At 38.2% G+C, this 16,265-nt stretch overlaps 1 protein-coding gene across 7 annotated transcripts in view; it reads left to right on the top strand.

Annotated features, from left to right (window-relative positions):
* The window catches only part of FBXO38 (F-box protein 38), a 56,732-nt gene that overhangs the window by 10,169 nt on the left and 30,298 nt on the right, over nt 1-16,265 (top strand). For 6 of the 7 annotated variants that reach the window (XM_045037159.1, XM_019810994.3, XM_003981411.5 and 3 more), the window contains 7 exons: nt 3,091-3,224; nt 6,023-6,186; nt 6,384-6,549; nt 9,479-9,616; nt 10,816-10,953; nt 13,850-13,943; nt 15,632-15,762. In XM_045037159.1, coding sequence (XP_044893094.1) covers nt 3,091-3,224; nt 6,023-6,186; nt 6,384-6,549; nt 9,479-9,616; nt 10,816-10,953; nt 13,850-13,943; nt 15,632-15,762 — 965 coding nt within the window. The remainder of the gene's footprint in view (nt 1-3,090; nt 3,225-6,022; nt 6,187-6,383; nt 6,550-9,478; nt 9,617-10,815; nt 10,954-13,849; nt 13,944-15,631; nt 15,763-16,265) is intronic. The other variant, XM_019810998.3, reaches the window with a different exon arrangement.

The following is a 16,265-nucleotide window of genomic DNA, read 5'->3' as shown; positions in this document are numbered from 1 at the left end:
CTGAGCCACCCAGGCACCCCGAGAAGTTTTAAAATAATGATAGCAGAACTACTGTAGGGAACCACAGGTACCTTATTTTTCTTTTCTGACATGAATTTGTATTATTCTTTATCTTCCACAGATTGTTGTGTGACACTGTAGTTTTGTCAGTTCACTTGTGTCTGGGAATAGGTAACCCAGAATAACAGAATTTTTATAATGTAACAGAAGGATGCTAAAGTTCATTTGGCAGAAAGATGTCTGAAGTTTTTTCAGAAAAAGAGCCTAACCCTGCGATATGTACATATGTAATCTAAAATATACAATAATTGAAGATTTGATACTGGAGAAATAAATCACAGATAGTTGGGTAATATATATATGTATATATATTATATATATAGGTATATATATGGATTCAAATATATATTCGGATCTAGTTTATGATAAACTTGGTATTCATATCAGTGAGGAAGAGCTGAGTCGATTCTTCAGTGATGATGTCATAACCCAAAAACCATTTGGAGAAAGTAATGAAAGTATGTTCTTCTCTCCCTTATCTGACAACAAATCCTAAAGGCATCAGTGAGTTAAATAATAACATTGTTAAAATCCTGGAAGAAAGCATAGGTAAAATTGTTTCTAGGAATATGTGTTAGATATTTGTTGAATAATGGCAGGACATATAAAAGAATTGGACCATATTTTAAGTTGAGAATGAATCAGATAACATTTTGCAGTTTGAAAAGACTATTCAAATGGAAGAAATGGAATCAAGTGTCACATCTCTTCTAATACATTTTTTTTTCCTGAGGGCAAATATGATGTAATCTTCATGTGATCACTGATCTATGTGTATTTAAAGGGATTGTAATATTTACTTAGGCATATACTTTGGATAACAATCAGTGATTTGAGGCAAAAATTCTTTAGTGTGTAACTTGATTCAGAAAACAAATTGAGTATTTTTCATTGTTTATAAAATGTGGAGTCCTGTCATTTCTGAAAATTATCCTACTTATATCTGAGTTTTGGAGGCTGTAAGTTAGCTGTAGTGTGTGTGTGTGTGTGTGTGTGCGCCCGCGTGTGTGCGCACGTGCGTGTGTGTAAGTGTGTAAAATAAGGTTTGATTTTATTCTCTTTTTTAAATTTTTTTTTCAATGTTTATTTATTTTTGGGACAGAGAGAGACAGAGCATGAAGGGGGCGGGGGGCAGAGAGAGAGGGAGACACAGAATCGGAAACAGGCTCCAGGCTCTGAGCCATCAGCCCAGAGCCTGACGCGGGGCTCGAACTCCTGGACCGCGAGATCGTGACCTGGCTGAAGTCGGACGCTTAACCGACTGCGCCACCCAGGCGCCCCGATTTTATTCTCTTTAAAGAGTTTAAAAGGGAAGCGGGAGAGTCCAGAGGTGGAAAAAAAATGGAGCAGAGAAATACTCAGCAGACACACTTAGACTTTTTTTTTAGAATTAGCTTAATTTTTAGGAATTAGAGTCAAACCCAACTGTGTTGACATCCCTGCTCTTCCTTCCTCTTTCCTAGCTGTTGACTTTTTGCAGGTTAACTTTTGTGAGTTTGTTTTCCCACTTGTAAAATAGCACCTCCTGTATCAGTGGGAGTTCTAACAGGAAACAGGGTACATACACTCAGCCTCAGAATTTGAAGCTCATTTAATGAAGGGACGATTGAGAGAGGTTCATAAGGGGTGAAGAGTTCAACTAGGCGACTAGCGATAGCAGAAAGCCTTTGCCTATCATGTACTTTGGCCAAAATCAACTGCTAGCCAGAGTGATAGGGAACCCAGTCTAGCAGAGAAAGAAAGAAAAAGGTTGGGAGAGGGCAAATGAAGAACAAGCTACTTTGTAAAGTCGTGAAACAGTGACTACGGTACAGTGTCTGTGACATAATGTGAGCTCAATAAAGGGTAGTTTCTACCTTTTTAAAAATTTTCAATAATTTTTACTTATTGATTTTGAGAGAGAAGGGGGGAAGGGGCAGAGAGAGAATCCCAAGCAGAACCTGCTTGGGGCTCCATTACATGAACCCATTACATGACCTGAGCCGAAACCAAGAGAAGCTAAACTGACTGAGCCTCTGTTTTTACCTTTTTTTTTTTTATTAATTAATTAATTTAGAGAGAGAGCAAGCAGGGTAGGGGCAGACAGAGAGAGAGAGAGAGAGAATCCTAAGCAGGTTCCCCACGGCCAGCACGGAGCCCGATATGGGGCTCAAACCTATGAACCATGAGATCATGACCTGCACTAAAATCAAGAATCGGACACTTAACCAGCTGAGCCACCCAGGCGCCACTTTACTTAAAAAAAAAAAAAAAAAAAAATCATCATCATCATCTAGGTGTGCATGGAGAGGTGTTCAGGAAGAGAGAAAGATGAAATTTTTTGATCTTTCAAAATGCATATTGCTATTACTGAAAACAACAAAAGTAGAGGTTAGTTGAAAAGTTTCAGGAAGGAAGAGATAGCAGGGGAAGTTGGAAAAGAGGAAATTGTAGTTGAGATGAGGTGTTCTCATTTAATGCTTATGCAATACTTTTATCAGAGTGTGATCTAAAAGGTAAAAAGATATAGGAAAAAAATGGTATACTGTAAACTTAGTATACATATTGTTGATGGAGAAAATCGTAGTTTCTGGGTGGTGTTGAGGGAGCATAGAGGAATTTTTTTTAGCTACTACAGGAAATGGATTCTGTAAAAGCTATAAACTTATATTGGCCATGTTCATATTGATTAGTTGTCTCTGATCTTGTTCATGTTCCCTTATTGTGAGGCCTGGAGATGCACTGAAATCTTTTTTCTTCTTCTTCTTTTTTTTTTTTTCCTTGAGATTTTCTTGGTTTGTGATGACTTAAAAGGAGAAAGGCAAGTTTTAGCAATCACCCTTTGGAGGGATCTCAGTACTTTATTTGGATGCTTGAGTATTTGCGGACTCCTCTGTTTTTAGTGAAAAGCTTTAAGTGCATGTTAATCTTAAAACCCTGTAAATATTCCTAAAGTCTTATTTGAGGGGTTGGAGAAGGAAAAAAAGTAACCTGTTGGTGAGAGGAAGTACTTATCCACTTGATAAATATGAGTTTCTTTCTCTCACAAAGGTACCTCCCTCTGCAGGATATCATGTGTATGGAATGTCTTTCCAGGAAGCTAAAAGAAGCAGTGACCCTATATCTGAGAGTGGTGAGGGTTGTGGATCTCTGTGCAGGGCGGTGGTGGGAATACATGCCAAGTGGTAAGTGGATTTAGCCTGTAAGGTACCTTGGAGTCCTACTAGAAACTAATAATATTCCCATCAAACATTATTTGTCTTAAGATAGGTAATCTAAATCACCTCGTAGGTAGGGAGGCAGAATCTTATCTAAATTGCTTAGGTTGGTTTGGGTTGATAAAATGTGTTTTGCTTGAGGCTTTGCAGTTTTAGTTCCTTAAGGAGCTATATCAACCTGTTCCACAAGTATATGGTTGGAGAATACTTATTTAGCTGTTAATTCAATATATGTCTGTTATATTAGACAAAATGTCTGTTGTTCTACGATGCAGGTTCTCATAGTTTTTCTATACCCCTTAATGGCATCCTCTGGTTAAACAAATAGTAATCAGTTTTTGTAAAGCTGCTCCAGCAGGCCACAGAAATTTGCACTTCTGGAGCTTTCCTTTCTTTAGCCCTTGAGAGTATGCTAGGTCTTAGAGATTCTCAAGGCATAATTCGCCTTACGGGTGAAGATTTCAGAGTTAGTGGCCTGACCACAAAACAGACCTCAGGTAGAGACCAGATAAGAAAGTTGATGACTTTAGTTAAGTAGAGCACATCTGAAAGGGAAGAATTAAAATTAAGGGCCAGTCAAGGCTTCTTTTCAGTTAACACCAATCCATTTATTAGTGTCTTTTAGTTACTGCTATGTAGCAATTTTAAATGTCTTGTTGAACCACATTTTATTAGCATTATCCCAATTCTGATATTTTGAAGATGTGATGAGGGTGGGGTGGGGGAGCCTTGACAGAAGTGAAGTAGAATACGGCAGACTATCTCTGCAATATGGGAATATTATACACTTTGGGGGGCTGTATCCTTTCAAAAAGATCATCAGTCAACTGGTAGCTCTTATCCTCTGGCCAGAGCTAGTTATCAGCATATACCTTTTTGTGAAGAACGTTGCAAAGACCCAAGGCTAGAACTTAGCTCAGTGGGAGGCAAACCACAGTTGTCCTCAAATACTTCAAAGAAACCATTCTGAGGGAAAAGAGCTCATTGTTTTCCAAAGAGTGATCAGTTATAGCAGGAAAGACAAAAAATGAGGGCAGTGTGAAAATGACTGTCACTCCTTATGTTAGATTTGCTTTAACAGAGGTTAGGTCAGCAGGAATTCTGGCGATGGGATTAATGTACTGTATCAGGCGAGATAGCAGAGTCCCGTGTGATGCAGTCTTCGCATTAACATCTCTGTCCCTTATCAAATTAGAAGAGAATCTTTGCTGATTTCTTTCAGACTGTGATAAATAACTGTGAGCCCAAAGCTTCCCATTCCTGCAGTGACTGTAAAAGAGGATTGAAGCAGACAGTCTGTAGCCTAGAATAAGATCTCTTTAACTTTGCTTACTAATGCCACCCTGGCATTAGTTTAAACCTAGAATTTAAGCCCCAATTTTCTATGTAGTAACGATAACCATGGTTTTTATGGTTTACATATGCAAGTTCTTTGGATTGTCCATCTCTGTAAAGGTAGAAGGTTACCGATTTTTTAACGAGAGACAATGTGTAGTAAGTATGTGACAAAAGAGGATGGGCATTGGCAGTGGTCACACCTGGTTTTGAATTCTGGCTCTCCCACATGGTAGCTTTTCAATTCTTTCAAGTTCATTTTTTACATTCATAAGTGGGGCATTTACCTTTTTGGGGGGTTGTGAGAGTAGGTGAGAGAGTATAGAATGGTTAGCACATTGATTGGTTCAGTTAGTGAAGGTTGCTTTGCAAGAGCTGTTATTATAATCAGACCAAGTGATCCTTGAAGTCTCTTCTTAACTCTTCACTTTTGTGATTCGAAAGTTAACACAATCATCTGCACCAGCCCTGTGCAAGTAGAACAACTCATGTAAGACTTAGTGATTTGGGGCTTCATTTATGTTCTTGAGAATTAATAATTTTAGCTGTCATTAGTGAGCAGACATGTGACTCTGACAACCTCCATTATAGACAAAACATCCCAGATAATGAAGTATCGACTGTCTCCCTACTTACCATACCAAAACCCCTGCAGTGGTGGAAGTAATCTGCCTTACTGTTCCCATCTGGTGGATGGAACACAGTCAGCCTCCCAGATAAATAGCTTTCTGTGAGCTCAGCATCCTTTCAGTTTGGTTCACTTAGATACTCTTAGCTAACTTGCATTTGTCTTTTTCAGAAATGAAATTTTCATTTTTCAGAATGTCATTTCAATTTCAATTCATTTTCAGTTTTCAGAATGTCATTTTTCCAAAATGTCCAGGGAGTGATAAACACAGGATAGAGTAATTATTAGGAAATGGATAGACCAAGAGAACCTGGTTTGTTGGGATTTAGGTTAGAACTGGGAGCTTCCTCACATCTTACTCATTTTTTAGTTGTGTGCTCTGCAGAGCCCTAGAGGTTCTCTGGACCAGAGAGTACCTTTGGGTTGGGGGGGGGGGGGGGGGCGGTGCTGATCAGGTAGGTGGTCCTTCCTCAGCCACCAGTCCAGTAATAGGTGCAAGTTATCCAGGTTAAAAGTGTGTTGTTCCTAGTCGAAGATTTCTGTGCCTTAAACACCACCAAGGCAGTGATAAAAAGCCTTAGCTCTGTAAGATATTAACTCAGGATAAGTGGGGTTTCTGACACATGTCCTCTTTTGCTTAAGGAATATGTTTTCTGTTTAACCATTTGTTCAGCTGTAGTGTCAGTCTTACAAAATTTTTAAAATGACACCTTTGGTTAACTTTTGATAAAATTAGAAGTGACTAGTAAATGTTCATGAACAGAAAGGTGAACTTGCCTCTAAATACTTCTGAATTTCTCAGGCTTCACAGATTCCAGTTTTCTCACACTATTGAAGAAGATGCCAGACGTCGAACAGCTATATGGCCTTCACCCTAGATACCTTGAGAGGCGAAGGGTACGGGGGCATGAGGCTTTTAGCATTCCAGGAGTTCTGGAAGCTTTGCAGGCATGCCCAAACTTAGTGGTGAGTGTACCTGGTGACATCAACTGATTGATGAAATAATATATCAGAGAATGAAAGAACATGTTCCCTCACATCCAGATTTCATCCATAACGAAATTCAAGTCCCATTGCATACTTAGTATATTATGATACAGAAATAGACGCTTTTGATGCTAAATTAATAGCCTTTCTTATGCTTGCTTGGCATTATTTTCTAGGGTGTGGAAACTTCTCATTTGGAGTTGGTAGAATCTATATGGACATATATGCCGCATGTTCATATTTTGGGGAAGTTTCGTAATCGTAATGGAGCGTTTCCAATTCCTCCTGAAAATAAACTGAAAATTCCTATAGGAGCCAAAATTCAAACTTTACATTTAGTTGGTGAGTACATGTCTCTTGGGTCACCTGTGACTCCTTGAAATGTCCTATAATTGAATAGTGACTGAAAGGGACTAATGAGAATTTTAGAAATGGCTCTGTTGATTGATGATGGCCAGAGAAATGCTTGTACACAAATTTATATTTCCCATTAAAGAGCCCTAGGTGGGTCTGGGGAGTGAGAGAAATACTGCCTCACAACCAGTCTGTTCCCTTTTTGAAGATGGTTTGAGCAGTTTTGAAAGTTGGTAGGTTTTGTTTTTTGTCTTGTTTTATTCAATGAGCCAGAATCCTGCCCTTGTTCCCTGCCCTTTCGGTCCTAGTTCAGCCCTTCAGAGATTTCTCCAATACAGCTTCCTGTGATGATGGAAATGTCTTATGTTTGTACTATCCCATGTGCCCACTATGGCTAGTGAAACAGAAAAATTGAATTTTTATCTTACGTTCATTTGTCAAATAGCTACATGCAGCTACAGGCTCCTTTTTTATACACCTCAGCTCTAGAACAAATTCTCCTATGTTCAACCCAGAGCCAATGGAAAATTCTGCCACTTCTCTTTTTCCCTGAGAAATGGGAAATAGGGTGCTTTTTTTCCAAAGGCACCTTATTTGCAGTGATTATAGTGTGCATCCTCCATCCACATAGTTGATGAAATTATATCACAATAATTTCAACCTAATTATAAGGGCAAATGTTTCCCCAAATTTGTTACCTTTGGCTTACATTATGGAAAGGATTTTGGGAGGACTCCTGTTACCTTAGACTTTTAATGTTTATTATTAAATATTTTTTTAAAAATACACCTATTGAGTATCTGTTCTGCTCTAAGCATTATTCTGAGTATTGGTCATGGTTTAAGAAGTGGAAATTTCTGAAACTGGGTGAGGTGGTGCAGGGAGTGCAGCAGGGATGGTAAGAAGTAGGTCTTTTTTTTTTTTTTTTAACGTTTACTTACTTTAGAGAGAGTGTGTGTGTGTGCGCGCGCAAGCAGGGGAGAGGCAGAGAGAGGGAGACACAGAACCTGAAGCAGGCTCCAGGCTCTGAGCTGTCAGCCCGGAGCCCAGTGTGGGGGCTCGAACTCATGAACTGTGTGATCATGACCTGACCCAAAGTCAGAGGCTTAACCAACTGAGCCACCCAGGCATCCCCACACCCCTCCCCCATTTTTTAAAAAATTACTATGATTATTATTTTTTTTTTAACAGAAGTAGGTCTTAAATAGGACTTATGTGCACAATTATGGCATAAGAGGAAAGCTCTCTAGCAGCCTTTTATTTACAAGATCAAGGAGTGCTTCTGATTAGGCACTTGAGATACCTAGTTTGGGATTGGATTTTTAGATACAAAGATTCTGTGATATCTGCAGTTTATAACATAGGCTCTGTAAAGTCAGAAACTGTTTTTATATCTTTATATTTTCCATAATTCCTGTCATTGTTCATTGCAGATATAAGTGGTTGGTAAATTTTGTTGAAATGCATTAATTCTTTTGATTAATTCAGCAGTTTAACACTGTGATGGTGATACAAATGTGTACAGTAAATTAATGCACATTCAGGGGAGGACCTGTAACTGTCCTTTGTTTATAGGATGGATCTGGGGCAAAACGTGGATTGGGCACAGGATATCGCAGTGTAGTCTAGATCTGTCTCACCCTTGCTACTTTGAGATTCCTAATTAGAATTGCCACCATCTTGGTAGGTGTTAAACATACCTTTGTAAATTCTGCATCTTGAGTCACGGTCTGTACTTCGTTTCCTCTGCCTTTCTTCCTTCGGTCTCATCCCCTATTTTACTTCCTGTCTGCTGCCATACAGTGTATATGCGTAGTTCCAGGCTAAAGGTAACTGCTTTTTGGGGAGGGCCGGATGGCAGGACTAATCCTGATACTGGAGCATCCTGTGGAATTTAGCCTTCGCAGAAACTACCGTTCACGTACTCTTGATTCTGCCTTCTCTAGCAGGGCTTCTAGCAACTTGAATGCAAAGTCGTATTAAACTGGTTTTGCCAGCTACTGCTTGTTAAATGCTCTCTCACCGTGTCCTCGGATTTCTCTCAAAGACTTGTGTCACTTCCTTAGCTTTTCACGAGCCTGCAGGGTTTAGTTGTTGGGCAGTTTCCTTGATCCACTTCCTTCCATTTAGAACTTACAAGTTACCTGTCTTTCTTCTTTCATGTGTCTTGGCTTTTCCTGCCCCTTTACCTCCCTTTCTTTCAGCCAGGGTCTTTTGCAGGTATGATTCCTAGTGTTAAGCCACTTACAGATCAGAAGCATAAAGTACCTTTATCAGTTTGAAATAGTAAAGTAAATGACTGATGGGTTTCTCACTTTCCCAGAGTCATACTGACTGGCTCCTGCCACACAGTTCCAAGTCCTTAAGGCTCATTCATTGGTAGAAACAACTTTAATGTCTGTCTCTGGATATCATCCAGAAACCACAATATTTGAAGCCAGCTAGCCCACCTGTGTCCTGAGACATTTAGTTTTCTCACTGGCGGGATGGTGGGCATTGACATCAAAGAATACTGTTGTGTATTCCTTCCACATAATTTTGTTTTCAGTAACTTATTTGCATTTTACGTTTCTTGGGTATGTGAGTCCCAGAAGAGTTGTAGACTTACGAGAAAGATTCATGTGTATAAAATGTGGAAATACTTTTAAAATCTCATCTTCCCATTTGCCTTTTCTAAAGAAATAAGAAAGTAGAACAAAGTAGTACACTTACGGTTTGCTTAAATTGTTCTTTACGAGCCTGTTTTAAATAAGCCAAACTTGATAGAATTTAATTAGGTAGTTTGTTTTGTTAAAAATATCCATGAAGGACAAATTGTCAACTTGAAAAGCAGAACCTTACACTTTTACACAGGCAGAATACAAACAGAATACAGTTTTTTAGTGATTTTTTTTTTTTTTTTGGTATATGTTTTTAGGGGTGAATGTTCCTGAAATTCCTTGTATCCCGATGCTAAGGCACCTTTATATGAAATGGGTAAGACTCACCAAACCACAGCCGTTCAAAGACTTTCTTTGCATCAGTTTACGAACTTTCGTCATGAGGAACTGTGCAGGTAATGGTACATGGTTGTGGTGGAATTAATTGTGCATATGCTATTCCGGAAGTACCCTAAAGGAAACCCCATAGCCACATTTGTAAATGGAATTATACTATGCTATTACTGTTTATGTTTTATAACTTACTTACCTTGTGAAAATAAATGTACTTTTTGTTTTAAAGTCCGTAGACGTGATTTGTGTTTTACCTTAGCAAAAAAAAAAAAAGCACAGTGTCTCTACATATTTTTATAGGCTCTTTTTACTTTCGGTAGGATTGTTTTAATAGATCTCCATCTGATTTCTTTGTTTCTTGTCTCCTAACTATCCTGCTTGTAAACAGTACTGTGACTTAATCTCCTGTAAAGCAAAAAGCACTGCTTGTCTGGTACTGCTTTTCTGTTCGGAAACCTTCAGTGACTCTGTTGCCCTAGATTATCAAGTGGGAAGTATTTGCTTTAAAGTGCTAACCAGGGCCCCTCTTGTTATCTTTATTTTTGACTCTTTTCCAAGATGTACCTTCTTTTATTTTCAGACCTGCCTGTTCCCTGTCCCCTATGCAACCATACCAGCCTTCACCTCAGTGTCTTCCTTTACACTGTGTTATGTTTCCTTGTCCTGAGGGAGACACTTCCTTCCACCTGCGTACGTCCTTCGACTTCTGCCTTTTCCCATACACCTGCCTTTTCTTCTTATTTTTTCTTTTTCATATAGTATAACAGATCCTGTTTTTGTAGTTGATATGTTACACCTTTTTATCCTTATAATTAGTCATGTTGGTTTCATCTCCATGTCATTTACAAGCTCTTTGATAGATTGGACTATATCTTGTGATCTTCCATAACATCTAATACAATACTGGTCACCTAGAGAGGTATTTATGATCAGCTATTTACTTGAGTGAAGGATCAAATTTTCAACTTGGCTTTCTCTCCTTAGTTATTTTGAGTTCAAAACTATTGAGACTTCAGGGGATTTACAAAAAATACTAAGTGTCTCTCCAGTGTTACTGAGAAATCCTTATGCTGAATAAATATATGGTTAACAGGCTAATACGTACTTTCATTTTTGATAAGTATAAGTTACAGAGAGTCAACTACTTGGCTGTCAGTTTCACACATAGAATTCATAAGTTAATTCATTTCAGCTGCTGGTTTGAAAATTTATTTTTAAGGCAATTTACATCATTCCACTGAAGTTTTTTTCCCCCCACCAGGACCCACAAACTCCTTGAAGTATGTCCCCTTAGTAACAGGCTTAGCCTCTGCCCGAAACTTGGAACATTTGGAAATGGTTCGAGTTCCTTTCCTTGGAGGTCTTATCCAACACGTAGTTGAAGACAGTTGGAGATCAGGTACTCATTTTACTTTAGTTACTGAATACTTTTTAAATCCATTTAAAAAATTATTACGCTTTTATAGCTTCTCTTGTGAGTCATTTTAAAAGAAAATGCTTGTTAGTAATTGCCCTTTCTGTCTGGTGTGTAATGGAGAATAACCATGAGCATGGGATAGCAGTCTTTTTTTTTTTTTTTTTTTAAATGCTGTGTTCAACCATCTCAGGATAAATAGTACAGTGGTAAGGCATGTTTTCTGGCTTGTTAATACGTATTAGTTAATCACACATCTGTTGTATTTGGAATTTTTCTGAGAGATACTTACAGGGATTTCAAGTGTCCATTGGTGATAAGAGACGTTTTTTGACTTGTATACCTTAGGTCTACAAAAGGACTCAGTCATTAGTAATGATAGTGTCTGACATTTATCTATTACTTGATGGTATATAAAATGCTTTCATTCATGTTGGGGCTTCTGGGTGGTTCAGTCAGTTGGGCGTCCGACCCTTGATTTCAGCTCAGGTCATGATCTCATGGTTTGTGGGATTGAGCCCCATGTTGGGCTCTGTGCTGGCAGTGCAGAGCCTGCTTGGGATTCTCATTCTCCCTCTCTCTGTCCCTCCCTCCTTCTCTGTCTCAAAATAAATAAATAAACTTTAAAAAAAAATAAACAAGGGGCGCCTGGGTGGCGCAGTCGGTTAAGCGTCCGACTTCAGCCAGGTCACGATCTCGCGGTCGGTGAGTTCGAGCCCCGCGTCGGGCTCTGGGCTGATGGCTCAGAGCCTGGAGCTTGTTTCCGATTCTGTGTCTCCCTCTCTCTCTGCCCCTTCCCCGTTCATGCTCTGTCTCTCTCTGTCCCAAAAATAAATCAACGTTGAAAAAAAAATAAAAAAATAAATAAATAAAATAAACAAAAGGGTTTCATGTGTATCACTTGGATATTGGATCCGTTCATCAGATGATGGCTTTGAAAAGAAAAATATATTTTACTCTCTAGGTCCTTTCATGGTTTTTGAAATAATGATATGTGATGGAATGTGCTCCACGTTAAACATCTCACTGCACTAAAAATAGTAAGAAATTGAGCTAGTTAGGTAATTAATAGTTGACAACTAAAAATCTAACTTTGTATATTCGAAATACAAGTGGAAAATTATTAAGTACCATTGGTAACAAATTGACATTCTTAATACTGTTAAAATATGAGTAAGCACTACATTTTTAGGCATTTTGTCAGTCTAGTCTGGCGTAAGTAGACTTCATTACATTGTGTAAAGGGGATGGAGCAGGCCCCCTCGAGATTAACAGCATTATTTTTACTGCATGGCTGTAGCTAGCAGGAAAAAGTCAGGGGTAAGGAGACCACAGTGAAACCATTTATCAGAAGACCTAGAGGGAGATGCCAAAAGTTAAGAGTTTGTATCCACATCCTGAGAGAGAAACAGACTTTTCTCTGCTAATGGGGGTTTAAGAATGATTCTACCTTATATTTCACTTAAGGAGTCAGCATACCTCACACAAAAGTTAATTCCAGATGAATCATAGATCCAAATGTGAAAAACCAAAAGTTTGTAAAAGAAAACGTAGGAGAATATCTTTTTGACCTTAGGTAGACAAAGATTTATTATTAAACAGGATACCAAAAAGCACTTAACCATGAAGAAAAAATTGGTAAACTGTACTATATTAAAAATTAAGATTTTTTCCATTCATCAAAGGCACGATTAAGAGAGTGAAAAGCCAGGCTACCGAGTGGGAGAATCTATTGGCGATACAGATACCAGATAGAGGACTTGTATCTAGAATATATGAAGATTAATGAGAAAAAGGCAGAAAATGGGGATGTAACTTGAATAGAAAATTCACAAAAGGGATAACCAAATGGGCAATAAACATGAAAAAAATAATAAACGTCATTAATCTATTAGGGAAATGCAAAAAATAAAATTACAGTGTGATACACAAACACTAAAATGACTATGCCTAAGCATGACTGACATGAAAAAGACAATAGTGTTCCATACACTGCTGGTGAGTATAAACTGATATAATCACTGGAAATACTGTTTGATAATATCTACTAAAGTTGATTATATGCATATCAACAGTCGCATTCCTGGTGTCAAATACAACAGAAGTGCATACATATGATTATCAGGAGACATACCCAAAATTGTTCACAGTAGCACTGTTCATAATAGCCTCCAAATGAGAACAACCCACATGCCTATCAGCAACAGCATGGATGATTAAAATGTGCCATCTTCATGCAAAAGAATATTACACAGCAATGTGAATGAATAAACTACCGCTATATGCAACAATCTGGATGAATCTCATAAGCAAAATGTTCAGTAAAAGAAACCAAATACAGCAGTACATACTGTACGGTTTTAATTCATAAAAGTTGAAAGTCAATCTTGAGAAAATTCATTGAGCTGTATACATTAATAATTTGTGTGCTTTTTTTGCTCTATATTTGCAAGTTTCAAAAATATGGGGAAAAAAACCCAGTTGGCATTAAGGAAGTGCTTGCTGGTCTTGTTCTGTATGTTATATTGGAGGTTCAAACCTTGGCTAGAAAATGTCAGGATCCCTTCTTTAATGGTTTCCTTATGAACTTCTGGTTTTCTGAAAATCCTTTCTCAAACGCCTCAGTAATTTGGAGTAATTTTTTGATGCTGTCAGAATGTCTTTTCAGAAGGACAGTATCTATCCATTTTCATCTCTTTCTGGGAAATGACTAGTAGCCATAATTCATATTGAGATATTAATATGAATGGAAAGACAAGCTTAGATTTACTTTTAACCAAAGAGTTATCATCTGAAGTGTGTAAAAGTGTGTATAAATACTTTACTAAAAGTGCTGTGGTCAAACAAAATACTGTTTTTGTTCATTTTCTCCCTTAACTAGGTGGTTTTAGAAATTTGCACACTATTGTTTTGGGAGCTTGCAAAAATGCTCTTGAAGTAGATCTTGGTTACCTCATCATCACTGCTGCTCGTAGGTATGTTTCCTCTTCACATTGCCTTTTGTCTTAGAATAACGTTTTTTCCGGTTTTCCAAAAATTGGGGGAGTGTATGTATGAAGTTTGATTATGCCTTGTCCTGATTTAAAATACAAAGGAGTTGTTTACATTAGCATCAGGGTGTCACTTATTGGTAATCTTGTGTTATATATAACTGCTGACCAGTCGAGCTGCACTCCAGATCCAGCAAACTCTGAAAGGGTGTGGTCTCACCTCAGAAGAGCAGTCAACATTCTGGAAGTGCCTGAGAGTCCAACAGAAGTCAGCATTGATGCACTGGTTTCTGCAACTCTCTTGGGAACCATGTATTTCAACCTATATGATTTTGGAATAATTTCAGTTAGTTGATGATAGTATTTGCTATTTAGAAATCAGTATTTTAAATCAGCTTTTTAAGAGTCCCGAACTTGTAACACTTTTATATATATATTTTTTTTAATTTTTTTTTTCAACGTTTATTTATTTTTGGGACAGAGAGAGACAGAGCATGAACGGGGGAGGGGCAGAGAGAGAGGGAGACACAGAATCGGAAACAGGCTCCAGGCTCCGAGCCATCAGCCCAGAGCCCGACGCGGGGCTCGAACTCACAGACCTCGAGATCGTGACCTGGCTGAAGTCGGACGCTTAACCGACTGCGCCACCCAGGCGCCCTACACTTTTATATTTTTAACATATCTTTCTTTGCATCAGTTTATGCCACATTTAACTGTTTCCTACAGATGAAAAGTCTACCTCTACTTTTGTTTTATTTAAATTGAGGTAACCATTTTTTAAATTTATTCAAAAACAAAACTCTTGCTCTCTATCAATAGTATATTAAGAATATAAAAAAAATGGTTTCTAACTTTAAGTAAGTAGGTTTTGTTACCCAATATAGAACTACAATCTTTGTTAAAATGGTACTTTCAACAGCTAGCATAAAAAAGATGTGAAAGAAATAACACCAGACACAGATTCTGACTTTTAACTTAACCAGGGTTAAGAAAGCACCTTGAGGGGCATCTGGGTGGTTCAGTCGGTTACGTGTCTGACTTATTGTTAAGTGTCTGATTTATTGTTCATGGGTTTGAGCCCCACGTTGAGCTCTGTGCTAATAGCTCAGAGCCTGGAGCCTGCTTCGGATTCTGTGTCTCCTGCTCTCTCTGCCCCTCCCCCACTGGTGCTCTGTCTGAAAAATAAACATTAAAGAGAATTTTTTTTTAAAAGAAAAAGAAAGCACCTTGAAAGGATATGAGATTCTTACTGTATAATTCATTGTTAATTAATGTAACTTCAGTGTACCGCCTAAGATGTGCCCACACTTTGCAAAATGCTCCTTTGAAGGAAACATCTCAGCGTGCCTGGGTGACTTAGTCGGTTATGCATCTCACTTTTGATTTCGGCTCAGGTCACAATCTTGTGGTTCATGAGATCAAGCCCCACTAACAGTGTGGAGCCTTCTTGGGATATTCATTCTCTCTCTCTCTCTCTCTCTCTCTCTCTCTCTCTCTCTCAAAATAAATTTTAAAAACTTTAAAACATCCCTAATGTTTTTTAGTAGAAGAGGGGGAAGTTGTTTGCCTTTGGCACTTCAATAAGATGAACTTCTTTCAGAGGCTTATGTTAGGAAGACCCTTTGATTCCGATGGTTTTTGTTTTACTCTGATATTTATCTCTTTGTTCATAGGTTACATGAAGTTCGGATCCAGCCTTCCCTAACCAAAGATGGCGTCTTTTCTGCCCTAAAGATGGCAGAGTTGGAGTTCCCCCAGTTTGAAACACTTCATCTGGGATATGTAGATGAGTTTTTGCTGCAGAGTAAGACTTAATCAACTGTTTTTATTCTCTGGAATTGCTGTAGAGAACTTACTTGACAAACTGAAACCTGAATTGAGATATGCTGTATTTTCTTGAATATTAGCTTAAAATCTTAGGTGCTCTCTCTTCTTGAAAAAGAAACTTGTAATTTCAACTTGAAGTGTCAGTGATTTTTTTTTCCCATATTGCTTCTGATTTAGCATATTATGGAAAATATATGATTAACAGTATACAAAAAAAAAAAAAAGTCCTTACCTACATTTGATATTGTCTCCATTTTACTGCCCAAGTTTCTTTCCCATTCTGCTTCATTTTTTTCACAGAACATCATCCTTGGTTCCATTTGTTGAATTTGATCTGCCACACTTCTTGAAGCTTTTGATGGTCCTCTCAGATGAGGTTCCATTCCCTGTCCATGCTCTTCATTTCCATAATAAGCCCGCTGGGGGTTCTGGATTTCCCAGATAGTGTGAGCACGTAATGGTCAGTATTCATTTGATGAT

The sequence above is a fragment of the Felis catus genome, chromosome A1 (assembly GCF_018350175.1).
Source record: "Felis catus isolate Fca126 chromosome A1, F.catus_Fca126_mat1.0, whole genome shotgun sequence".
Taxonomy (NCBI): domain Eukaryota; kingdom Metazoa; phylum Chordata; class Mammalia; order Carnivora; family Felidae; genus Felis; species Felis catus.
This window is presented reverse-complemented; position numbering and strand designations above follow the sequence as displayed.